This window comes from Opisthorchis viverrini, assembly GCF_000715545.1.
Source record: "Opisthorchis viverrini unplaced genomic scaffold opera_v5_112, whole genome shotgun sequence".
Lineage (NCBI taxonomy): Eukaryota > Metazoa > Platyhelminthes > Trematoda > Opisthorchiida > Opisthorchiidae > Opisthorchis > Opisthorchis viverrini.
This window is the reverse complement of record NW_008751770.1, coordinates 519,140-547,096: the sequence shown is the minus strand read 5'-3', so window position 1 is coordinate 547,096 and position 27,957 is coordinate 519,140. Positions and strand designations below refer to the sequence as shown.

The following is a 27,957-nucleotide window of genomic DNA, read 5'->3' as shown; positions in this document are numbered from 1 at the left end:
TTTTACTACTTAAGCCCATGAGACGCCGGTGAAAAAATAAGCCAACTCTATTCTTCTTGATGGAGAAAAACGGAGAACTCAAGAATGACCAAAGTTTGGTATATGAAGCCTAAAGAGAACATCTTGCCAGTCTGTAGTCTACATCAACGACCTCATCGCATCCAGTCTAGTGACAACGTAACTTCGAGTGGCCGCTAACTAAATTTTTTTTCGCAGGAGGATGCTCATCTCCTTGAAAGCGCTCAAACGAGTCCTATAAGTTCTGCGGCTCAACGAACGCGAGTCCTGCTCCATCCAAGGGGAAAGTTTACTTCGGACTGAGACTCCCTATCAGATGTAACATTTTGACATACTCTTCCACGGCTCCGGTCTCCAAAGTACTACCCAAAGGCTGAATCTTGGGATTGTCTTGGAATTATTCTGATCTGGATCAGTGAACTCTTGGTTGGGCCACCAGTCCGTGTTTATGTTTACCGGATGACTGGGAATCCTGGGATTCCTACCGCAGTACTTTCCAAATGGATGTCGGTACTGCAAATCGGCGTTCGTCGGACAGGTGCCTTCGAAAGAGTGACAAAAAGGGCGTCCTTATGTCGCTTGGAGGAGTTCCAGCGTACGCTGTTTGCGTTCTTAGCTAAAGTAAACGAGAACACAATACAAAGATAGATACTAAAAATTTGCTAGTTAGCAGTCTTCAAACATGTCCATCTTACTTGATCCGTCGTTCTACGGATGGTTTGGCTCACCTTCTTCCTTATTAGGCACACATTTCCAGATGCTCCATTAGGGTGAGGTTGGACCGTTATTTAAACGCGCTAACTTAGTCATCTATTCAGGACGCTAAGAGAATTGTTTCTGGCTTCGAATCCGTTGAAACGTGTCTTGAGATTATTATTTTCCTTCTCCCTGAATACCATCGCCTCTAAAGAAACCTATTACTTACCTATTCCTTGTTTGAACAAGGTTTGGCCAGCATGGTTTTCGCTGTGTACTCAAGTGATACACGGCGATGCTGGCAGGAAGATTTTCAAGCTAGGCAATAATGTTTATCGTTTTAGATAGGAAATGTTTGGAATAACCTCTTTTCGGCGGTTGTTCACACTGCATCAAAGACCTAGTTCAAATCATAACAGTGCATATCTTCTTATATGCAACCTACAGATGGAATACCTAATGCTCAGCGTTGAAAACTTCAGATACGGTGCAATTCTTTTTCTGTTTTTGCCTTTCAGCTGAAAGAAAGCCGCTAAACGGCTGGAATGAAGCCGACCAAGAAAGCTTGGGCGAAGTCCGCAGAAGCATCTTACATCCCGGCAAGTGCCAGAGCCCAGCGGTGCCATTTTATGAAGATCTCTTTGTGTTGTACTAATTTATTTTACCCATTTCTTGTAAACACAGCACCAGATGCATCAAGGTTGTCCTAGGTGTATTCAGAGAGCAATTTTGTCTCCCAGTTGGGATCAGAATGCAGTAGTTTGCGTCCCCTTTGTAAGGCAACATGTAGAAGCATGATCACCTGCAGAATACACCTATTTGTTTCGAACACGTAAATATTTAGTTTTCTCCGTGGGCCTTGTGAAAATATATTCTATCGTCGTATTCACACTACGATTTGTCAAGCCCAGAATGGAACTTGGGCTAGTGCAAAACCCTTGGGTACGTGTGTAAAATTTCTAGCCAGCATGGGGCAAACACGGCATCCAGTTGTTTTCTTCTGAATACGTAGTATACAAACTGACGTTAGGTGTTGGTAGGGAGGTCCACCAACAGATGCATCTCGTAAAAGAATAGTCGGACGGTGTTCGATAACCGTAGATGGGATTGCGCGATATTCGTAAGCAAAGCTTGACGAACAGGTAAGAATCTCACCAAGTGGTCAAATATCGACACAGTGTCCGTGCCAGCCACAGTAAGGGCGGTGCATCGATTTCAGAACAAGTAAATTTGCTTTATTTATTCAATGGAGAATTAGTTGGGACGCTACCAAGGAAGGTAAAAATATAATTGATCATGCATCATTCAGCATGAATAACCGCGCTAACGGCTCCGTCTTGTGCCAGCTAAATTTTGACTTCGTTGTGGCTGTTAGACGACATTTAGTGGTCTGAGAGTTTTGGAGTAATTCGTCACCATTGAACCAAGAGCAGAAAGTAGATAAAATACGGTGGATCGACCTTCGCCCAGGAGTAGCACCAGGGTATACAAATTTGTAGTGGGACGTGAATATCATTTCGGTAAGAGGTTCTCGCGAAAGCGCAGACAGATTCTCGCCTAAATGTTTTCGGAAAAGCAAAGAGTGCTTCAAAGATTTGGATTATTTAGGCGATTTTCCACAGATGCAGTCGATGACATGAGAAGATGAACTTACTAGTGCTTTCAGCAATTTGCTCCAGTTCCCATTAGTCCCAGGGGGTGGCGAGACAACCGAATCACTTAAGAATGAAGCTTCGTCTCGGTATTTCCGGTATTTCATTGCTTTCCGTCCAGCTGTTTTACTGAGTAATTTAAAAATTCAAGCGTTTAATTAGTCCTTACTAGGCGAACAGCATCAGTTAGACCGTGGAGTTATGTATTGGAGAAAAAATTCCTTACATGTTGGAGGGATAATTCGGCTTAGTCCTATCTCATTAGCAGATACCACTCTCACTTTGGAGCAACATGTGCACCTTGAGCTTTGCGTCTCATGGCCTTTGATCAGCAAGCTAAGGTTGTCGCCGTACCAGAACCATATGATTAATGCTGGATATGAATATTTTACGACCGTGGGTGTTCCCAACGTCCCGCATTGCTAGAATTAAACTTTGGAGTTGTGGGTGCTTTGCCATTTGCTAAGATAAATTCCTGCAGAGATAACTCCGCTTTCACTTTCGACTTTGTGAATGGAGCAAGCCTTGCATCAGTAGACCGGCCAGCACCCACGACAAAAAAGCTTTTGTTTTCAAAAGCAAGATTGGCATTAGGATTTTGAAATCCCACATCTTCCGGATCCTGCGTTTATCGAACTTTCAGTGCTTCTTTCTAACGACTCATGGTGCTCTAGGTTGCCACCTGTTTCCGATGTGTTTTGTTTTGGGTCCAGTAGTTCTTACAATGAAGCCAAAATTCAGTTCAGTAGCTCAGATGATTTTCCCTTGAATCCTTGCGTTCGATCGTGTACCAGAAGCGACACGGGATCGCTCCTCGCTGTTGGTCAGCCGTTGCCTATTCACCCTGCATTTGGATCGATCTTCAAGATGGCGGATGTTTATTCCAAAATTCACTGAGTATAATCCAGTAAGAAGGCTCAAGCAAGTGCTTAATGAGATTATTTGGATGCCGACAACTTAGTAAAAACGCTGTCAGACCCATTATATATCGGTTTCGCTTGTTCCGGGGGTATAGAGATTTGTAAGTTTCAGTGGTAATTGGTACATCCGTTTACCATACACTTATCCAACGCATCTTGTAAATATCCTTGAGCAATTATAAACCCCGTTCTTCGCCTTTGGTGCACAGCCGAGCCGAATGTTATCTGACCATTTCGATAAGACTTTTGTGTGTCGGTCTAAAAAAGCCTTTGAATTCTTTCGTGAGACCAGACAGACCGGAAGATCTAAACAGTGTTACCAACTAGCTGTACGCAGCATCATTACCTTGCCGCTCTCGAGACCCACCTGAAGGTTCCAAGCTCTCGAACTTGAAGCCAAGCCTTCTTAGTATCCAATTATTAAGCTGTCCAGCAACAAAAATCGCAGGAGAGCTCAGCTTTAAGCGCTTAAACCCAATATAAGCATTTTCAGAGCAAAATGACTCAGTGGCTAGAGCACAAATTTACTGACCAGAATGTCTGTGGTTCGGCTCCAACTTCCGCCTCCCAAGTTCCCCTGTCTGGGCTTTGACGACCTGGCAGTATCATGTCCCTCATGCTTCCTTCTGGTAGCATGGCGGCTAGGCACCGAAGGTGTGTTAATGGTGAACTATATAAGAATCCAGAGCTTCCTGGAGGCCTTTCCGCCTCCAAGTTTATTCATTATTGAGTTGTGACATTAGTATATTCACCTGTAAGTGTATCAAATTGTTCTCACCATTGTGTGCAAAACGGAGTAGTGATTATTTAAATTTCCTAGACCTTGTGGTTGTGTAATGTATTAATTTTACATTATATATCCATTAAAAAACCGAGAAGACAGCCTCCGGGCGATGTGGCTGAAATGATCTAGTGCCCATTTACAAATTTCAAAGGTTGGGCTATTTTCAGTGAGAAACCGCCTTTCCTCGCGTTTGCAAAATGTTGTGGGGTAGACATAATACAACGGAATATTTTTTACCTGTAGTGAAAATGTGACTCACCGGATGGATGATTAAAATGATATCAAATCACCTTTAATACCACAAACTTGTCAGTGTGCGCAACCGACTACCTGGAAACCTCAGCGACGACGTGGTCTCTACATTTGCTCAGAATCTTGGCTGTGTCTACATCGTCCGTCTGAGGGACAATCGTAGCTGTTGTTCTCTTTCATCCCAACACTGACCCGGTCATTTAAATGACTAGCATAAGACCACTGGTCCTGTGGGCGTTCTATTGTAAGTCGTTTATTTGCTCATGTGAGATTGTTTTTTTAACTAAATGAACTCCACTTCCAGTTTGATTGCAGTGAGTCATGAAAAACATTTATTTGTGAATTAAATTTGCGTCCCACGGTTGCTGGATTGCTGATCTCTACTCTACACTCGTATCGCACAGTCTTCCATGTAAGGATCCGTTTTCTGATAGCCTCGGCGAAAATGCTATCATTGAAGTTACGTTGGATTGTTTTCTTGTGGACAAAACTGCGCGGTACTTAGGGCCTATTCCCTGTAGTGTTCTACCAATGTTACAACTTATATGTGGATTGACCGTTCCGGATTGGTTACCCTGCGTATGCGATCGTCCCTTTCGCTCTGCCTCATTGGTCTCCAGATGACAAGTCGTATTTCCATTTTCTAACGTACGGTGCGCTAGTTGAAGTTCCTTGGCCGAGAATGATTTCTCTAAAGTAAGACTCCACATGCAACCCCACGGGACTCGCCGAAGGCAGGGTTCATGGAAGTTCCCATGGGTGGTGTACAGGAAGAAACTTCATGAGCCAATGTTCAGTAATCAGGGCTGCACTCGACCAATGCTTACACAGAACCCAAACAAATTTGCTGGCTTCTGAACTTATACATCCTGAGCCACATCCTACAAAATATACACCTACTTGCATACCGAGTAGGATTTCATGGGATGCACCTAAAATCCAGTTGAATATCTCAGTTGTGATGTATTCTTTAAATGTAACTGAGTTTTGGGTGCCTTTCGATTTGATACGCAAGTGAGCGTATTCGTGCAATTTCGTTAGGTTCAAGCAGAACATAATGGTGATGGAAACTTAAGGTTGCATCTACATAATGAATCCTAAGAAGGACGAAATCGGTTGTGGGCTGTCGAAGAGTTTTCAGTGATATTGTGCTTTTAAGCAATACAGGCTACTTTGCTTTCATCGACAGATTGGAACTTTTCAGCGGGTACTGTCAACTTTTATCCTGTAGTTCCCAGGTATAGTTCGTATTTACACTTTGGGCGTGACTTTCAATCGTGCCTTAAGTTTAAGTATACCACGGTTAAGGTACGACTAATAGGCTGCTTTCCAGCGGCCAGTTATGATCATCACTGCACTTGGCAGTTTATGTAGTATTCTTTTCACTTTGGTCAATTTCCGTTCTGGCGCCCACTTAAATTCTGGATTAGTCCTGCATTTTTGTGCCTTAGGATACGGTTGTGTCTTTGGATAGGAGATTGACGCTCTGGAGAGTTTTGCTGTCATTCTTAAAGAGTATGTCCGGAAGGTTCGAATTATTTCAGTAATCAGAAACCCTCTTATGCAAGAACACGCCTTCCGTTAGTCAAAAATTTTCCGGAAGGAAATGTCAAGATTACAACATGCGTACCCAGGGGTTTGACTGGCGATAGAGTCTACATTCTGCGCGTACAACGCATGACTTCTAGAATAGCGAAATAGCTATACGTTGCGACATGACTCTGACACCTCCTGACGGTATGTGACACAAAGCTGACGGTGACTTTCTGTACAGTTCCTTTTGTCGTTTAAATGCATTTCTTCTAAAACTGAAACAAGGTCCCTACGTAATCTACTACGACCAACAGGTACCCGGAAACGATCTCCTGGGGGTTTGCGTAGTGCAAGAGTTGGGAGCGTGCAAAATGACTCATTGACCGATCATCTTCCACGGTAAACGTCTCTCACCTTTACTCTCTGTTGCTTCTCCACACCAGCGCTTTGTTTATCTGCAGATGGCTTTCGATTGCACTTAAGTCCCTCTAGCTAGGCTGACACCTGTGTACAAGTTCCCAGCCTTTAGTCCCGGTATTTTCCAATATACTGATTGGTGTTACTCTCAGATAGAGTGTATTCTTCTTGGCGCTTCGGGTAACGTCCGTCCGTGCGTGCGATTTACGGACTTACACATGCAACTAAGTCAGAATACTTTGCGACATACTGCACAGCAGGTGATTTTCAACATACATCTCCGCGCAAACAAACATGCTGCTGTCCCGAACAGCGGTACGTCCGACATAATCTTGGTTGACTCACTCAAGCAAACCTTCGTTGAGATCTCTGATTCCAACGCACTCCAGCGGCCGTAGACAACCCTGTTAATTCTTGGTGTATGCGTGTTTGGCAGGCTCAACTTTTCCTAATTCGCCACCCCCCGGGCCGACACTCAAAATAGCCAACATCTAACAGTCTGCAGTGTTCTCCACCCTTCTGGTCAAAGTTGGCTAACATGTTATCCAAATTCAATGCTTCATTTTGTACATATTAGTTTAGGTCACCGAAAATCCAAAAAAATTCAAATTATTTTCTAGAAGTTTAAGGATCGCAAACTTCCAAGATTCATTCCATTGAGGAGAATTTTGTGGAAAGCGACCACGGAGGTGTTTGCCTTGTTGCCCTGTTCTTCAGTTTTGCTGATGTTTTTGACCCAGACCTAACTCAGAGTCCGAGGTAAGTGGAAATTCAGCATAAAGTAGTCTTAAAGTGACAGGTAGGATCAGTATGCGACCCTTTATCCCGATTCTCAGTGCGCCTTCATGAGGAGTTAATTTTTCATCTCACTTTGTATGAATCTTCACCTTACTTTTTCAGCACACACCTCGGGGCACTCAAGGGAACAGGGCGGCTCTGGATGGTAGAAAAATAGTTAATTACTAGAAATCCCAAAGAGTTGAGCAGACACGATAGGGATTCTCCATGCTTGTCCAAAGTTGCTGTCTGTAGCTTGCTAGGTCAAAACCATTTGAATGGCTGTAACACCAGCGGTTTTAAAGTTATGAGAATCTGAATGTCTGACTCGAATCATTGAATGGAGACCGCAGTTTTTGGAGCTCAATGAATCTAGCGTGTTCTCAGTAGCACTTGTTATTCTGTCAACAAATCTTGCTTTGTTTACTTGCACTCCAAAGAATTCCTTTGATCTTCATTCAACGTAACTACTGGTAATCCGAAATGATACAGTCTTTCATTCTTCTGTACAGAATTCTTACACACCAGTGTAATGTGCATACTTCATATTTACTATCCGCTCTTAGTATCACATGCATGTTCAACAGTTACGGTTCATGCGGTCCAGCAGTACCTCACTCTTGGTTCCTTTCTTCCTCAAGATTACGTTGGCACGGCAGGCAGAAACAATGGTCCAGAGTTGAGGCTGGGTAACTGCTGGGATATATCCAGTAGAGCAACACGACAAACGGCTGTTGGTTCAGAACTGCGCTTTCTGCAAAATCTATACGCAAACATTCCCAGGATGTCGATTCCACAGTTTATTCTACTAAACAATCTTGATGCATAAGGCACCCGGCTATGATAAGCCGTATTTCTCATGTTCTGGTGGATACTAGGCACTCAGAAATCTCCATATGTTCGTGTGCGAGGGGTATGGCTTAATCAACATTAAAGCGACGCTTTGGAAAGTGCTTTTTCCCCGTTGAAACATTTCCTACAGTAGGATTCAAGACACAATGTACTGTAAGTATCAATCAAGTGGGTGCGTAAAAGTGGCGGGTCCTTCTTCGGTCATCTGTTGAACAGAAGATTCACGCAAACTTCGAAAGTAACTCATGTACTGAGTGACTCTGATCTCAGGTGACCTTTCATTGGCAGTAACCAACCATCTAGTCCATGTATAACGCCGACATGTAAACCTGTTAGGAATTCACTTAAGTGAATTCTGTATCACTGTGGGCTGTATTTAGTTACCAAAGTAAGTTGTGGTTTGGCGTTTGTATTCCTCGTATCAGACTATGATCCATTTATCTTAAAGTTTACTGATACGAAACACTTGCTCTAGGATTCAATCGCTTTGGTGTCTGAGTATAAAAGAACAGGCTGTCGATTATGGTATGTTTGAATCAACCCTTCAGAGCCGCACACACGCACCCACCAATCCTAATATACATTGTGTAGGCACGTTCTTCCGGCTAGCTCACTCTGATGCCCTTAGTATGCGGCTGTCGTGGTGACTGTACATTCGCACAAACCACAACCCTTTTTTCAGCTATCATCTTCATGAATGGGTTAATTACATTATACTTATTATATTAATATTCTTATATCCTGCAGCGTCATCAGCATTTTCGGACACCTTGCGACACTTCTCTTACTGAACAGCATATGGACTGACCTGTACTAAAATTCACCCTCACATTAAACTTGCACACAATTAATGAAAATAATCTCATTTTGTGATGTTTAGCTGAGGCTGGTGCTATAAGTAGACCTTCTCTGGGGGACTGCAGGACGAAGTAATCTCCACTCATTTGCAAATCAATTTGGTTTTCACGAGAGACTCAACTGAAAATCTCGTTTATGATATTCTACGACTGAATGTGCTGCACACAGGCCGCCTCATGTTTCAGTTGACACGATATTCGAGATATCACAGTATATTTTCACAAAGCCAGATTGATTTGCAAATGAGTGTATTTCTTGAAAACAGTGGAATTTGGGTTCAAGTAGATCATAAGGTTGACGGAAACCCGGGGACTGCGCCTAACTGATGAGCCCCAAGAAGGGCGAAACCGGTCGTGGGCTGTCAGAGAGTCTTCAGCAACCTTGTGAGTAGTTTTTTTATGAAAATAATTTCCACTCAAGTCTTCAGCACCTTGTGAGTAGTTTTTTTATGAAAATAATTTCCACTCATTTCAGCAAGGTTGCTTTCAATTGGCGTTTGCATCTCCTTTGGATTGACTAGAGTGGGAGGCAGGACCATCCACAGGATTTCATTTGACTTGTCCACGACCATTAACTGGATTTCACTTTGAATTTGTAATGCTGGATTGGTCATCAACCAGGTAATTTCACTAAAGATCGTATATTTTAGGAGTTTTGTGAGTAGAAACCTATGCAAGATTGCTTGCGGCTTATTTACATGAGCGCACGTAAGCAAAATGAACCTGTTCCACCAACCCGTTTCTGTAAGCTAGGGAATGTCTTCAAGCAATTAGATATCTCAAAACCTCCGTAAGTGGGCAGTGGTCACTGCTCACTTTCAGGGAACTCACCAATTCAATCAATTCTGCTGGGCTGCTCAGGTGAGTGATCAGTTGGTCCGGCGCCAATGAATCTGGGAGGTAGTAATAAGTAACAGTGGGAGATAGCAGTCTTAGCCCGTTTCTGCTCATTTACCTTACTATATACACCAAGAAGAACACATTACGGCTACTGTTGTAGTCAAAGTAAACCGCACTAAATGGAGAACAAAGAGGCCTGAGTATGCCAAGTATTCTTGGATGCACTATTGATTGTCTTAAGTGGCTATGAGAGCCTACTACTTTGCAATGCTTTTTTATTCTGCGTTTTGGCAAATCGACAAAGTTGTTTTTGTTCAGCTTTCGGTCTTCACAAAAATGGTAGAAAGTCGTATCAAAGTTTGTACCTGACGACCACTGAATACTTTCCTCCCACACTCGGAAGGGGTCCTGCAGATTTGTTTTAACTTCTGGGCTACATCCTCAAGAGGAACGGCAGCGTCTCGATGACAATTCTCTCGAGATCTCAAAGAGGCCGGAATGTCCTAGCTTGTGTATTAAATTCACTTCGTTGAGTGTATTGCGTATGCTCAAAAAATATATGTGTATAACATTAGTAGTTACAGCTGATTAAATATCTATCCTTAAAATCGACGTAAACGTTGAAATAAATGCTCATCTTACTCTGTTGGGTCGGAAAAAATGTCTACGCCAAGTTGTACTCAAAAGTGAAATCTTGTCAACTAATTTTCGTTGGTGCTGTGCCCACAAGTCAGGATCAACCAGGCAAAGGGCTTACTTTCAAACGGAAATCATTGACTATTTATCGATCACAAAAGATAGGCTAACGCTGTTAGCGTAGCGTTGTCTCAGAAATGCGGACAGGATATTCTGTATTAATCATTTACATTCTTACTTCACTTGTCAAATGTCAGCTAGAGGAAGAGGAGGAACAAAGTGAGTTAGATTTGTATTGTCAAGTTTGTCGGAAAGGAAGCCTGGTTTTGTTGAATTTCTATGCGATTGGCAGTGAGTCAGGAGCTGATTAGTGGGGTAGAACACAACATTTGGTGATGGCTAATATGACTGATAGCATTTTTCACTGATGGTTACCAGATATGTTCCCACTATCCATAGACAACCTCGGAAAGTACAAACTGTGACTATCATAGTTGGATAATGTTTTCGAGAGATTAAGGTAGAAATCCTAGAAGAACAAGCTTTCTCGGGATTGTACATACCCACAGTGATGAAGAATATCGATCAAATTTTGGTGTAGATTTGGTTTGTGTGTTACTGATAAGTGATTAGATGTCACACCTTTCTGGATTTTTGTGACGAGGGTTTCAACTAGTTAAATCAGCTTGACAGCAGTAGGCAGTGATCTCGACCGTCTCCGTCAATATTATCCCAAAGAACTTGTGAAAATTGGATAGTCTTGAACACACAACACTAGAGACTTTCACACCTTTCTATATCACCCAATCTTCTCAAAGACTGTTTGAACTCTGCCTTGGAGAATAAATTTCGTTCAGAATGAAACCCAGATGAATTCTAATAATCTCCTCATCGTCAGCTCTAAGTGTAATTACGGCTACTTTTATGTGGCCGCTGTTTCAGAATCCGTAGCACTTTTAAGGAGGTGGCATAAACGCTGTTGACCACTGAGGGTTCATGAGAGTATCGCTGTGGACAAAACCCATTAGATTTAGCACATGGCGTGTAGTTTGTTTGGTAATCTTGGAACAAAGTGAACCCAATAGATTGGCGACAGTTTTTCACCTAAGCAAACACTACATCACCAGATTTGTGCCACTGTGTGGATACGACTGTGAGACATTCGGGTGAGACCGCTTTTTTTAGTTTCGCTTTTGAAGGAAATTACGGAAAAACGTGCTGGATGCCCCTTTTTTAGTTGACGGGTGCAGGTCGAATTAAATGCCACTTGTAAAACCACATGGTTCCCCTACCCAGACTCACGTGGGAACACTCATCAGTTTTTCTAGTTTTATGGACCGAAGTAAAACATCGTTTTTGGATTTTCTTTGGAGATGTTCAGTAATTCCTTAGTATGATTGAATTTTTAGAGATATTTACAGAGGTGATTTGGTTTAAAATACAGGGTAAGTTCTTCCAGGGTAATCACTTGCTTCACTTCAGTTTAATTTGTATCTTAGTAACGAATGTCCTCTTGTAAATTGTTCAATGTAAAATCCTGTTTTGTGTGTGTTCAACTCCACATGAACGGAGCTACCAGCGACATTTATCCATAGCCATTTATTATGTCGCGCTTATACTGCGGATGTCGGTGCACCGCACGTTCATTAAAACTTCTAATGCTACTAATAAATTCCAGTGTTCGACGCTGACGGGATATGATAAGCTGTTTCATTAGGCCTTTTACTAGGCCTTACAACAACTGCCTGAAATCTAATCTGAAAAAATACCGCCGTTTGGAGAATAAAATGAAAATTTAAGATCCAAAAAATAGATGAAATCTCAGTGAAGAATTTCATCAATGTCACTGTCATCATTGACAGAAGCAATGATACTTCGGCGACCCACAACAGTGTACATTTATCTGACTAAAGCCTTATAATGGAGGGGAAAAAATGGCATGACAGTGCAGTTTTTGGTGAAAAATAATCAAAATTCGATAAGCAGTCATGCAGCAACACACACTTTCAAGCAGATGTTGATGAATGTACGAGTCCTTTGCTAGTTTGCTTAGTTCGGACCGCAGTGCGGAACACAGTTGAATCAGCTATTCGGACGCCAACTGTGTTGATAGCTACTAAAAAATATGCGAAATTAGTCACTAAACTTATGGGTGCCCCTCAGTGATCTTGTCGCCTTGGTGACCTTTCCGTGCACTAATCATCACCATCATCATCGACAACATGACATGCATGCATGCACTAAGCTGACGAGTCAATCGATAGGCTTGGTTTTGGACATCATCTAAAGGTCAGAGGGTTCCTCCTTCCTGAATGACATTTTAGCTTTACGTACCTGAAAAATCACTAGGCTTAGGAAGTTAATGAGTGAAATAAAACCTATCATATTGGTTAGAAAGCTTAACAATGCTCAAGATGTCGTCGCCTAGAGCAAAGATTTTAAAGCAATGCAACCTACCCGGTGTCTCACCGGTCGCCGTGCTGCTTGTAATAAGAGTAAACCCTGGGAGGAGGGAGAAAACTCTACACGAATAGATTTTCTACCTCGCCTGATTACCCTTAAATGAAGGCCCATAACTTTACTGAATTACTTCTAACATATGATTTTCAGCATCTTAGAAAAATGCCTCCACGACAAGAGGTACGTGCCCATGCTGATGACGTCAGGAAAATCTTCATGCAGTTGACGGTAATAGGGGAAGCTGTTAGATATTCTAGACCACTCTAAATTGTCCCAATTGCCGTTTGGACAAGTTTTCTCTAAACCTACTTGCAAACTGTATTAACCATCCGCGTCATCACTGGCCTCACTAGAATGACCATCTGCTAGATGCAATTACACTGCTGTTGGCAAAGAATGCCATCAGAACAGAAGCATTTTCTCTCAAGGCTATCAGTTCAAACCGAATGGAAGCCATCTTAACTGGAGGTGGCTACTGTCATGGAAGAGCTTTTTCGAAGATTCTTAGACAGTCACACTAAGCCGAATAGCGGAGTTGTCGTAAATTTGAACTTTGCATTGTGGCTGACAGTAAATATTTAATCTTTGAACTCCTTAGAAAGAAACCGCCAGCAGGCAGTAAAATTGATAAGAACCAAATAAGGATCATTCGATTAAAGCACCAGTTTGAGTGCTCACATTTTATAACCTGCCTTATTGCAATCGGTCTCATCCATGTATTACGCTTCCAGATGCTGCACGTTGCCAGGAAGCAGGACAGCCCTGTGGATGGATGCCTGAAGATTTCTGTTGTGAAGGGACCCTATGTACAAACGATATCTGCGCAAGCTGTACCTCTCTAAATAAGACATGTCTGAATTCCAATGAATGTTGTGAGGGGCTCTGTTACAATGAAACATGTACTGACTACGACATGGCATTGAGCTACTACGAAGTGGAGGGTGCAATCCTTTAGCGTGGAACACAATCATCCCTGTATGAAAAAGTTGAACACTGCCACATGGAGGCTTAAATTATCAAACGAAATCAGTTATATACCATAATGTGACCTGTCTCGATACCGATATGTATTGGAACAGAAAATTTGAGAGACACCAGTTGAATGGATGTTCCAATAAAACCTTCTAAGAAAAGTCAAGTCAGCATTGGATACAGAAACTCGACCCAACAAGGACCTGTCTCTGATGATTACCCATGAAGAAATTTTTATGCTGATACATGATTACCATAGTTTATTGCCGGCGTGTTGGAGACTCAGAAATCTGCAAGTCCTTAGAAACTGTCGGTTAATTCAGTTTGCTAATGATACCAGTTTTTCGGTCTTGCAAGTCTTTAATACAGACATGTAAATACAGAGGATGGGGCACCTAAACAATGAATTTTCAACCCCATTAGAGGAATCTGAATAAATCTCGTTGGGGAGAGGTCCATGATACCCTAAGAGTAGGAATAGTCAGCAGTCTGGTCGAGTATATAGAATACTACAGCCTGGCCGCTTACCGGTTATGGTTATAGTTGACCCTATGCAGAATGCAGAGTACGCTTGCAGTGGCAGACGCTTATAATACCTGGGACCAGCCCAACCGGTGAGTAAAATGCAGCATTGCTTACGTAAGACGTTGACTAACTTGTGTCACCCAAGTTACTGTTGACCTATCGTCGCAGTATCTGAAGTGGGCGCCGCGTAAATCGACCCAGCTGGAAGTCGGGAGCGAGTTATTTTGAGATGGCATATACGGTGTTTGTCAGTATGTTTCTACATGGATGTGGATGACAGTTTACAAAGAGACTTAAACCTCTTTATGATTTCCTGCCTCAAGGTATCTTTTGATCTTGTACTATTAGTTAACACGCACTTTGAAACTTGGGTTTTAATATGTCGGAATATTGGTGGTTCGATTGCGTTCATTGGTTGTTGATCCGTTTGTTTAGTTTGGCGGTAAGTTTGGAATTGCCTTGCTTGGTAGTGAAACATTTGCAAGCTAGCTGCCAAGCTTGGAAAACAAATCACTAGCCACCTGATCAATAACTAGTCAAAACTACAGCACCTATGTCGTCGCAAAATGGGTCACTTATGTCCCTCACTCGATCACTTCAACCCAGAAGACTGTTAGCTAACGAAAACGCATTCAGGTCGTCAGTATGGTGGCATAAAATACGTCAGTTGGATTATTACTATTCAGGGCTACGGTGGTAGATCACCCGCTATATTAGATATGCCTTCAATCATAGCCCTTAAGCAATAGGGCGCCGCTAGACAATCTGGACTGTTCCACCCAGATGATGGTAACATGTACTTGTTACGCATGTCGGTTGCACTGTCGAAGTTATTTGCATCGTGCTCCAGCAGAGCAGATAGATTCACATTCTCATGGAACGTAAAAATCCGACAAGTCAGCCTGTAAGTTTTCAGAGCCCAAACTTCAATGTGATGAAATCACATTAGAGATAGCTGATCCGAAGGAACAGTTGTAAGGAAATAAACCACTATCAGTGATTGTTATAGGAACAACGTCTAATCTGTAGCGAACTCAATGACACATGTAGACATAGATATTTCCATCTCATCGAGTTTCACGCTTCAACTGTTATACCGTGTTTTCTTTTCCGTAAGCCAGCCAAATCAAACCCTTAATTCAGTGCGTCAAAGGACTTCCACATGTATTCCTAGGTTTTAGAAATATACATTTGTTTTAGCCCTACATGTCTTGGGATAATGCTTAAAGTAAATATACCTGAAAATGAAGGGTTGTCATATGGAAGCTGTCAACAGAAAAACTGTCAAATAGATAGCTGAAACATGACGATTTTTCTCTCATTGTCTGGCGTGTCATAGTGATGCCACCCAGAACTCTTATTTGTGTACAATAACTAATAAAATAACCGGATATGCAGCACAGTTTGAGAATCGGCTACGGAAATACTTTTTCACATTGAAGTTTTTCACCCTTGACACGGTCGCTCAACTCCACGGGCACGTGTGCGCACCGTCCTAGTCAGGGTGCATCGGTATAGCATAGCAGAGTAGCACAGTTGGGAGGAAAACTGTGTTTTATTGGTCCGTAATTCAATCAAGATTGATTGCACCCTTGCGCATAACCACCTCATTGACCTCCAGGGAAAGCGTGTACAAAATCAAGAACATTTGTTATCATACATGCATTTGAACAAGATAAGGAGAATTGTGTTCCACTGGCGCAAGATAGCCTCTCACTATATTTACACTGAATATTCCGTATTCCCAAATAGGATTAGGCTGTCGGAGGTATCGGAGTGCAGACCATGGGGATTGGACCTTTGGTGCGACACACTGTGCTTTCATAATTTAGCGTTACGTTCCCCATAAGGAGGTGTCAAATCTAACACCACCATAAATACAGATATATAAATGTGTTATCGGGAGAACAGGACAAAGTTCTGTTATAGTGCAAGACCGACAATATTCTAAGCTTACAGTTAGGGAAATATTACCGTCAAGTGTGCTTCGTCACTTTTTGCCTCATTCCCCGGTATCACATTGCTCACACTATCAGAGTTCCCTATAAGTTCCTGACGGAAAAAGGTTCTTGGATGTAAAATGCCCTAGCTGAAAACGGAGTCATTTCAGCGAAACACACTCCGGAAAACACATAAATCCGGGAACGCACGTGTTCATCAGCTACGTACCAGCAAGGAAACTGGCTTTTCTATTACTATTCTTGTTTATTTCCAATCCTTAATTCCAAGATCGTCAAGGCTGAAATATACCCGCATGGGCATGGAATAATTCGCAGGAGTATGGTTGACTCCCATTTCTGGTTTTACAATTTGATTGCAACATTTTTCTGACGTATTTTCACATCTTTTTTCAATCATGCTTTACTTGCCCAGCATAGGACAGTGATAGTCCATAAGTCATTCTTGAAGAGGTCATTTTAAAAAACTAAGACCGTACTCCATTTTTAATTTTTCAGCGCAACTAGTGGTCCCTTCCGGTTCCTTTTGGTGGTAAATCAAAAGAGACGTGTGGAATGAGATACAGCAACGTTGCTAAGCTTAGAAAAAAAGCAGACCAAATTCTATGGTCAAGTTCCAACCATGGGTCTTTCGGTCTAATGTTTTAACCATAAAACTATCTCCAGCTCGTAAAATTGTTGAAGATCGAATCCATTGTGACTTTTATACTCTCTGAAGCTACTCCTATGCATGATTCTGAGTGCACTCACTCTTCCAGCGATATGTCCATTTAGTGATTTCTATCCCTAAATAGGTAAGCTGTTTGTTTCTCAGTAGATTAAACCTTAGGAAACAAACGGCTTGCCTGTGCAGGAATAAAATAACTAACGCTAAATAGTCTTTGTAAAAACAATTGCACAAAAACCCATGCGCAACATATCCATACGAGCGAATTCCAACAAGATATGAGTCATTAAGACGACTTTGAGGATTTTTCTAAATAGGTGCTGTTGTCAGATATCAGCACACCATTCATTCTGTCGTAGTGAGATTTCAATAGGTGGACTACAAACAGCAGGCATGTAAATAATACATTCCAAACTATCTTCAGCTGGATGAACTAATACAAACAACTTCCTAAGTCAAACGACAAGTAATTGCTAAGCCGACCAACCGCAGTTTCAATGCTTAATGTGTTATTTGAGCCTCAGATGACCATTCTGTCCCGAGTTTTCGGGTTCTTCCGATTCAACGTGAACACCATATGGGTTGAAGATTTCGTACAACGAGATTCTCGTTCACAAGAGGGTTCTTGCTGTTGAATCATAATGTTTAAAGCATTGGAACCCTCTGTAAACACAGTCCTGGTACCCGGTATGCGTGATTTATTTTCGGGAGTTGAAATGCCAACAAGTAAATCAGGCTTGGATTGGAGCAATCAGAACGTCATAGTTGTGCAATCCCTGGTTGTTTGAATCACAAGTTTATAGCTGAATTCTTGGAGAGCAAGCGTTTGTGAGTAAAACCCAGTACGACGAACCATTATTATTCGAATCTTCAGCCGAAGTACAGCATTGCAGTCCCAGCTGAATGAACCCAACTCACACACAGAATGCATGTTTGACATACGGCTGCTTGTGGCTTGTCCAAAGGAATATGCAGTTAGTCACATTTTTACGCTTAGCTTCTTCAATTCAGTAGGCAGTAACTTCAGGTCAGGTGCTGCTGATCTGCGGTGGTTTGCAACAGTTTAAACTGTCTAGTCTTAATGGCTTAATGGAAAGTAGTAGAGCAACTCCATGAACACTTTACTTGGTGTCCAATCACTTCGAATGTGTTTGTGCCTGTAAGTAAGCTCACCGGTTTATCTTTGTTAGGACGTGTTTGGTTCCTTAGTTGTATCCTTCAAATACTGACCTGATGATGTTTGCTGAACCTATAGAACGTTTGCAAACGTTCCACGGATTCCACGAAACAACTTATGAGTATTTGTCACTATATTACGCAGTTTGTACAGAACACAGTTGTCAATCAAATTTCATCGAAATTCCCCCAAATTTTTATTTACTGACATGTTAGTTGATGGTATTCAGTTTGAAGACTAATTATTCCGTTGTTCTAGTTCTCTACCGGAAAGGTATGCCGATTTTGAGGATCCGCTTCAGAGAGATTGTAGAAAAGTTCGTACTCTTGACTGGCCCGCCTTTTTCTCTTTGTTATATCTACTTTCAAGCACCCAAGTGCCGGAAAGAGGGAGAGCCATGCTCGTGGTTACCGACTGAATTCTGCTGTGAGGGAACCTTATGCACAAACAACCGCTGTACACGTTGCCAAAGGTTGCAAGAGCCGTGCATCAATTCGAACGAGTGTTGTAGAGGCGTGTGTAAACAGGAGCGATGCCAACCCTTTTCAGTATTGACTGAAAAACCAAAGTCTGACAAAGGAAAACCATCTGAAGAAAAAGCGAATTAAGCAAAAGAACCATATGATTGCTCACCAAGACTTCTGCATTATTTTAAGTTGTGTGGTTTAGCTGGGACGTTTAGAATTTTCGACGAGGACCACAGACAAATATCCATTTCATAAAATTATGGCATGCTTAGTTTTGGAGTAGCCATAAGCTATTCCGAAGGATAGTTTTGAGCAAATTGGGCACTTTATGTGATATCTGTGTAGATGGGTTTGTGGAGGAAAAATCGAACGATAATTGCCAAGTTTTTTCTACAACTCATCGTTTCGATAGTCACAGATGATCGTCAGCAGAAAGGTGGATGATATAATCATTACAGAGACAAGCTGTGAATGCCACATGCTTCAGAGGAAATCTGTTTTATCCCACGATTAGGCTGGAAACTGACAAATACTGAAAAGTGATCACTTCTGGTCATCTGTTCTCAACCAGAGATATTCCGATTTCAGTGAAACAGTAGAACATCAAGACGGGCACGTTGGTTATATTTGTCATATGTCATCCTAAAGTGACGAGGTCAAAGTTGTTTCTGATTCAGCCGCTCCTCTCTGTCACCTTACGGGCTGAACACATGCCTCGAACAAGCATCTACCTTCACCTGCTCCCAGATTTAACGCCGACCTTAACTCAGGCACTCCATCGAACGTATGTGAAATTCCCCACAAAGTCTTCTTAGTATTTCCGAGAATACAAAACAATAGAAGAGCGTTCAAAGACTAGGCAACGTCAGATAGAGTTTGGTCGCGTCACAATTCGTTAATACTGATCACACGGTCAGCCCAAGCAAGCCATTTTAAGTCATCCACAGAGTGTCTCTTGGGATGTCGCTATCGACCTGAAAGCATCGCTCGGTGCCATCCGATGCGACCAAAATAAGTGTGACGTACTATACATTATTATACATTATTTGACAGCAGCGACTGGTTTCTCTCCTTTCAAGACTCATCAAGAATGTGCTTTCAATGAGTTTCCGTTGATCTTATGTTCTACTTTAGTCCATATTGGACAGAATTCACATAATATCACAGTTTGCACACAAATCTGGCTTTACGTAGAAACTCATCTGAATCACGCTGAATCTCTCGTTTATGGTGGTCTCCTTAAACTGAGTGTGGTACACAATACTACTTCAGGTGTTTTAACGGGCAGAACATTTAAGTAGATATTAAGGTCGACGGAAATCTCGGGGACTGTGCCTGATTGACAACCCCAAAGAAAAGGCGAAATCAGTCGTGAGATGTCGAAGTATTCGTCGGCGTCTGGATAATGTATGGCAATATCATATCAACTTAAGCATGAGGTGTAAACTGGTGTGAAAAAATCTAATTACTGGGTTTTTGTCTCACATTCCGATCCCGAAAAATCCAAAATGTATAGAGAATCAGAGCGAGGATAAAGAATGGAGCCAATGGCTTTTTCTACACGAATTAACAGACGAAGATCAGAATTAGAGTAACAGTAGAAAAGAAACCAAGACTGTCCCTCAGCTTCGATGGATAGCATATAAAACGTATATCCTTCAACAACAAGAATAGAGCGCGGTCAAACCAGTCGCTTCTGAAATGAGCTTCCTATGACTGTAGTAGAGCTTTTCATCCCCAGAGTAAGTCGTCCGATATACTTATGAGCTTGCCTATATACTAGTAACTCTTCACATGCATGTAGGAACCACCTGATCTTGGGCAAAAATGTTGACTCTTCTAGTTAGAGAAAGAGGCGATTTATTTGAAACTTGCGGTTAGTAATGTTAGCGTGGCACAACTTACAGCCTCCATCTTATGTTTTCATGTTTCTACAGCCTGGCTTCCTTTAATAAAACCGTTATGCCACGTGGAAACATCAGTATCTAAACTTGGTGGTATTTTCGAAGAAGTTTGTTGACAATCGGTAGATTTATTGCTGGGCAACGTTTCACTTTTGGCACAAAAGCTTCGTCAGGCCAAGTGACTAGGTTCCGAGGTTGGTCGAGATTTAAGGCGGAAGGAAAACCAACCAGCTAAGTCAAGCTAAATTTCTGTTGGGTGTCGGCCGAGGGATTTTTGTGTTAGGATCGGTGAACAAGTGTTGGGTTGATGGGACAACCTATATGTGTTTGGGTCCAGCCCAGGGTCTAGTTATTCTGGTTCGGTTCATTTGATGGTCTCTCTTGAACGTCCTTTGAACCTTCTGTCCGTCTGTGTGGATGAGCTAGTGCTAAGAGGGGGTTGGGGTTTCCACTCCTACCCTCCAGTTCTTGCTAATGATTCTACTTTGACTGACAACCACACAATCAACTCGGCTTTTCTAAGACCGCTTACCGTAAGCTCGCCAGTTCCAGACCATCGATTTTATTCACGCTGTGACGTTTAGTGTTTTCCACCGCCTCGGCAATCAGCCGCTGTAGTGTGAATCGCAGTCCCCGTCTTGAAACTTCCACATTCTCCGGACTTATTCTATGTCCCGTATCAAAGACATGTACCGCCATGGCTGTCTTTGACCACCGTTTGGTATTCTTATGCATTCCTTGTTGGTTAGTCTATGCTTCTTTTATGCTCACCAATTCCGGTATGCAATTCCCCTACAGTTTGTCCTATGTAAAGCTTAGTGAAATCGCTGCAATTAATTTTATGCACGCAGCCTCTAGTCCTTATAACCGGCAAGGGTTCTTTCAAATGCACCAAAACTGAGCGTAGCGTTTTTTCAGTTTCCCGTTGCTTTTCTTGTAGAACACCACCAAAGAAAAGCAGGACAAACATGTGAACCGCTCAGCAGAACATGTTTCAACTTTACTGCAGATTTGTTTGATGCGTAGCTTCATATCTGAGGGTTCCAGATAGCAAGCTAAGTTGACTTACATTGATTGAGAGATCGTACACATGCATAAGGAATGAGTAACGGTAGAAATTACGGAGGGGTCAACAAATTCCACCAAGTACGTGTTTAATGATTTTCAGCAAGCGTATTGGACATAATCGTCGCTCTTTCTTTTTCATCCGAATGTGCATCTCGCACGCTATCTGATGCTTCAGGTTGGTTAAAATTCAGAATGCAGAAGTAAGCAAAAGAGTGAAATTTTCCATTTATCATCGGTTCCACCCTGTTTACTACTCATCACGCTTTTGTGAGTATTTTATTCGATTCACCCCATAAAGGTTGCCTAGTTGCAGTGTGACACTTTTAGGTCAACAAACTCCTTTGTTCTGAATGACAGTTTCAAACTTAGTGCTTATCCGGGGCATGGCATCCAATATTCCAAAATGCATTCTTCAGTGACCATCAAGGCAAAATAATTTCATCATGTTCTTGTCATTACGGGTCAAAGTTTTGCAGAGTGCAAAACTGCTTTGGTTTTGTACGTCCGAATGCTATATCATGCTATGAAACCTTGACGATATTCTATCCCCAACCATTACTTTCCACAATATCACCTGGTTATCCGATGTACACAGGACGATTATCAGGTTGACGGAGCAAACTCTACTGAGGAAGCATTACTAGTACATACTTCGGTTCTGGAAAATAAATATATTCCTCCAATTGGTTGAAAATGGTCTTCCAGTACATTTTTTGACCGTTCTCTACTTCAGAGCCCTGCAGGAATGTCGGACAAACATGTGGGTGGCTACCACATGGTCATTGCTGTTTCGGAAGCCTATGTACCAACGATGTCTGTGTCAGGTGCCAACGAGAGAATGAATTCTGCATGAATTCAAACGAATGTTGCAAGGCTGTGTGTTATGAAAACACCTGTACAGATCCCAGGGATGTTCGACGTGCCGAAATTTCATGACCATTCAGAAAATGCATATTCTGGTCTCTTACGTACCGTCAGCACTTTGATATAACGTTTTCTCATCCATCTGGCACTGACTGAGCAGTCAACGTTGGGTATTTACGTACACAAATGGTTTGAAGATGGCCTCCAAGCCTGTACGAGATAAAATTGGAACGAAGATATGTATGTGAGCACTTATAGCATAAGGGATAAAATAGACCATCAAAATCCTCCTCGAGGAAGGAGTGCATATAATGTTTCCAAGATAACCATAATGTCAGTCTGGTGCTTTATCTCCGAGTTTAAAAAGAGTGATGTCGCCCTAGAAGTTAGCGACTGAAGAGTGTAGCATTCGGAGAAGTAGAAACCAGTAGCACTACAACTGAAGTAGTATTATTCGCTACTGTAAACACTGTCAGTCTACGTACTATTGCTACTTCAAAATCACCCCATCTTATGCGAATCACTTTAATCAACGTTCAAAGCCGAACAGGAGAGCTTCCAAGGAATGACGCAGACTAAGCAACCGATGAAAACGGTCTCACTTCATCAATATCATTCTCTTTCCTATTGTAGTCATAAGCGCCAGCAGTAGCACCATCATCATCGACATCATCGCCGTCACGATACCCCACATTACTATCAGCAATGCTTCAGAAATCAGTACATCAGTGTAACAAATACCGCAGCCCAGTTTCCACAAGACAAAGAGTGAAGTACGCCCCATCGAAATCTGGAAAGCAAAACGAGGGTTATGGAATTAGTGAAACTCAGGCTATATTCCTAGAAGAAACTGTTAACACACCGTGCCCCTAATAGCAGTGAACTGAACATGGCACAGGATCATGTCCAGGATAATTCAGCTTCGTCTGAGAAGTTTAATCAAGTTAACCTCGATACAAATAGATTCACGTCATCTAGACAGCCCTTCTAGTAACTGACTGCCTGCCTCTACTTGGTTCGGTTGGGTACCATATTCTCTATGGTTTCTAGAGAGACGCAAGGAGTATCAAGAATGTCCCAAACAAGGAAGCTCGATGCTTCCATAACGCAGTTTGCTTTTGGACACCTTATTTTGTGTTGAGGTCATCAAAGATTCCTAATAAAAATCAACGCTTTCATAGGTAGACGGCAGTTAGGTTCACCTGGTTCCAACTATCGCAACCTACTGAACCCATCTCCGCTGCTCATTCAATCGAGTTAATTCCAGGTTACGTACCTAGCTCACGTACCCTTTCCTTGCAGACTTGTTGCTGTAAGCTGATGCCCGCCATGCAACTAAGGCACCGGTGATAAAATATTAACGATATTTATCGTCCTAAAGTCAGACAAATCAGGTTTTGCAAATATATAGTAAGGATGCTCGTACAGCTGCATTTTTACACATCTTCAGCAAAATTAGCTTCTGGTACACAAATGGGGCACGCTGGACAAAACTGTACGCTCCCTGAGAAAGAAAAACCTGTTCTGTTTCTCTGTCACAATAAAATCTTGACTTATCTCTCATCGTCATCATCAAAGACAGCAACATCAGTGTTGGCACTGATGCTTCACTGCCGTACAACCATAAGGTCCATCTTGTTATGAATGTATATATATAATTATGTTAAAAGCCTCACAGTGAAGAGAAAAAGAGTGGGTGAGGGAGGGGACCTAGTGCTGGCCTATGTCAAGCATAGTGAGGTGCCTACACCTCCAACCACTCAATCAGACAATCTGGAAAGAAACTTACGGCAAGAACGCCGCTGACATCGATTAGCCGCCATTTCTTATCTCCCAAAGTGACATAAGTTTGTATTGAAATACATTCGATTCAAGGGGAAAATTAGAATATCTCATCTACACTGGATTGCACGGACCGGCGCTTGTCCAATAAGAACAGTATCATCCACACATACCAAGTGCACTAATTTTTTCCTAGGTGGCATCTGGATCCCTCGATTTTTGTCTACTGGGGTAAGACAGTGACAGAAATTAATACAAAAGGAGATAGGAGATACCTCTTTTGGATTACACCTTTAATGGAAAGAATTACAGAAGGTTCGTTGTAAACCCTAACGCGGCAAAAAGTTTACAATGTTTGTTGACAAACGTCGGGGGCATTCCACTTTTTCCCCTCACACTTCGCAGTCATCGTGCCTGCGGAGTCAATCATTTCAGTGAAATGGCTGAAAACAGCTGGTTGGCAGCACACAGGGCACTCCTCAACTATCTGATACGATGTAAAAGTAAGGACGGCGCACCTCTTACCAGTGCACCAGTTTAAGTCGACGAGACACGACATCTCGAATCATGGAGTATGGGAGACAGTGATTTCCGTGTGCGCACTTGGAAGCCTTAAAAACAAAGTTTCGATTCTCACTGTGGTTATTCGCACCCATTTACGATCAGTCACTACCGATGAGGCCACTCGCAAAGGGCAGCATGACAGCCTCCAACAAGTTCATTCAGCACTCCAACATCCACTAGTGAATTACTGCCTTCCATTCATCCTGGGCATATTTCGAGTTAGCAATGAACCGAAAATATCACCTATAAAGTATTAAGTGCTAGACATGGCTCGTTACGAAATTTTCATCTTACAAAAAACCAACTAATACGGAAATGCCGGTGGCATTCAGTTGGAATTAACCCACGTCTCACATAGTAACCCACTTATACATGAACACGATACTTAAAGTACTCACAAAATTTATGGGAATCTCACAACCCTATGTTGGTTTACGTGCTCACCTGAATTCAGCCGGTAATTAGGGCCCCACAGAACCACTAGATGCAAATTTGACTTTGAAATGGGTATATGGTGCCCGCCTTAGACAACATTTTCGTGTCGATCTGTTGCAGCCATCCAGTATTTATGGTCTCCGTATGACCCTCGCAAATGTTGCAGTGTGACGCGAAGGTCTAAAGCACGTTCTGTTGTAGAGATACCATAAACTTTGAACGCCTCTAAGTGTCCAACTACAATGCTCATGATTATCAATTTAGTGCTAGCTTAATGCAGTCCTTCCGAGATGCCTACGCCTACAGACACTCATTCAAGCAATCCGGATAGAAACTGACAAGAGGAACGCCACTGGCATTCATTAGCAGCCATATCTTGCGGCGTCTCCAACTAGGCGCATTGTGGACCACTCTGTCCCCATCCTGGAAAGCGAGTCACACCGACAGCATCCATACCTTCCGTGGGCTTTTTGATACCAATCTACTAGGTCAAAAATTTGCCACCTCTCAGTTTCCGTCACCTGGAATCGGGCACGAAAAACAGCACTTATCTGGCAAAGGATGATTGGGTATGTGTATCCGAAGACTATAAGGTCCCTAGGACAACTGGTAACTAAATGAGAGCTACAAGGTCACAACGCTGTGTTATAGTTTCCTGCTGCAGAGTTATTGTGACTCCCACCCTAATTCAAGACAACAGCTGACGTACATTGTAAGGCTGGGGTAGCTGAGTAGAACATGAAAATCACTCGCCCACGTGGTGTTTGCATTGTGTAAAGCGAGAAGCTCAATTATTGAAAACAGTATCAGCATACAAGGACGGAAGCTTTATCACGTGAGATAACAGACACTACAAATGAAACTAACGGAAGTGAGGAGGACAGAGTACTTTGGGTCAAAGAGCTCTCACCCTGCATTTTTGTTGACAAACTATTCGAATTATACTTCACAGACCGTCAGGATGCATAAGGTGGGATAGAAGCTTGGAATGAGCAGATGAACTATCCGGTGTTGACCAAAGCAATCATCGATAGAACGGCACCGTAAAATAGATCGCCGGGTAAAAGTTTAGCTTCTAAACTCGATCGGGAAAACCAAGTGAGTCTCACATGTAGCAGAATAAACCACATGGCCATGAAGGCCCCCTCTGACATTCTGTTAGCTGATAGTGCTTACACAGTATATTACAAATCTATTAAGGAAATTTAGTCTGAGAAGAAGCGTCATTTTGCTTTCCGTGTTACGTTGTCAACAGCGAGGTTCTGTTATTTTAAAGTCATTTTACTCTTAGGAAATGTCCCTATTCGCGATGCGAACGACTGAGTAGTATTTGTTTAAGTCCAGGCTACCATAGCTTAAGTTTAGTTCCACATAGACTATTGAACGAGAGGAGTGCAAACCTACTGCATCCATCCCGAAAAATTTCCCCTTGATTAATTTCAACACCGTTGGCAGAATATTTTATGTGGATATCTCACCGTATAATCCTAACATCTTTAGCGAAAAATATCCTAATATGGCAAGATGTGAGCATATATGACGCGTTCTCACAAAGTGGCTTTAAGGAAGGGAATGCACCTAGCTGTTTTAAAACATCATACACAATTGTTCGTAGGATGAGATTCCTTTTTCAGCTCTAGATCTGGAAACGACGTGCTGTCCAAAGCTCGTTCATCATGCCATTTCGGATCAAGCCGTTCCTCCAGTAAGCTTGTGAGAGAAATATCGGTGACTGAGGAGTGCCGACACTTAAGTCGTTTGGGTGTCAACATCATTGCATGGATGCAACGCTCCATGTCAGTAACGTCAACAAGTACAACATAATCTGTCCAATAAAGTTTGATTCCGAACCTGAATAAAGGTGTTTCTAAATAGATTGTGATGAGCAGACAACCAACCCTGTGCTACAAAGCACAGATGTGTAACAGGGAGTAGTCGTTTACACCTGTAGAAAAACGCCACTTGTGTTATGCAAAAAACAAGCTAAACATAGGATTTTTAGACACGCCAAAGAAATGTTCCGCATGTTGTGCTGTAAAGAACTGGTCACTAGATCTCTACCGCAGCGAATGCCTGGGTTCATTGTAGGATGGTCTCGAAACAAGCGCTGTCAGAGGGCCTTTCTAATGACAACACTAATGTTGTCAATTCCTTTTATAAATTTAATAAGACGTAATATAACAGCAATGTAATGAGATTCTCCTTAATAAACCTAAGGCCTGGGCTCATCGAAATGCCATTGCATCAGGATGTCATGAACGCCCATCATATGCAGTTCGCCACGATGGGATATAAAAACATACTATGTTTACGGCATCCCCAAAATAAACGTGAAAGGGACCTACAGGGTACTAAGGGTTTTATGATGAGACTCTGAGCATTTCAAGAAAGTCTGAACTTTTCCACCCAATGCATCATCCTTCGTTCGTCCCGTGAAGATAATGTAAGAAGAAGCCCTGATTTGTGACCAAAATTTCAAAGAACTTTATATTTAGGCCGAATTTAGGCCAGATTAAACCACTGTGGCGTGATCATCTTAGTAATTTTGTTCCATTGCAGAGAGTCGGCATTTTTATTTGAATGACATATGACTTCCTCTCGGGCGTTTGGTCGATTTCAGTCGCAATGGTTGTCAACGGGTCCAGTTCCTCTTTGTCCTTCTATTTCTATGAAAAGCTGGCGGAAAGCTCAGAAGGGCTTTCGAATACCTTTGTGCAGACTGGCAGCTTCCCCGCTATGTACGTCCTCGCCAACAGTTCCCATAAAACCACGTAAAATTGGAATAACGCTCTAGTTTTGACAGATTATGTAAGAAATTACTGATCAACAGTAAGACCTACAATGGGGTATATATATATATATATATATATATATATATAT

General features: G+C 42.2%; 1 protein-coding gene across 1 annotated transcript; it reads right to left on the bottom strand.

Moving 5' to 3' along the window:
* Positions 1 to 499: 499 nt before the first annotated feature.
* T265_05815 (hypothetical protein) lies at positions 500 to 21,099 on the bottom strand (the record flags this gene model as incomplete). The annotated part of the gene is made up of 3 exons (XM_009170922.1): positions 500 to 634; positions 2,369 to 2,495; positions 20,897 to 21,099. The coding sequence occupies 3 exons, from the start codon at positions 21,097 to 21,099 to the stop codon at positions 500 to 502; spliced, it is 465 nt and encodes a 154-aa protein (XP_009169186.1).
* Between the last annotated feature and the right edge of the window lie 6,858 nt (positions 21,100 to 27,957).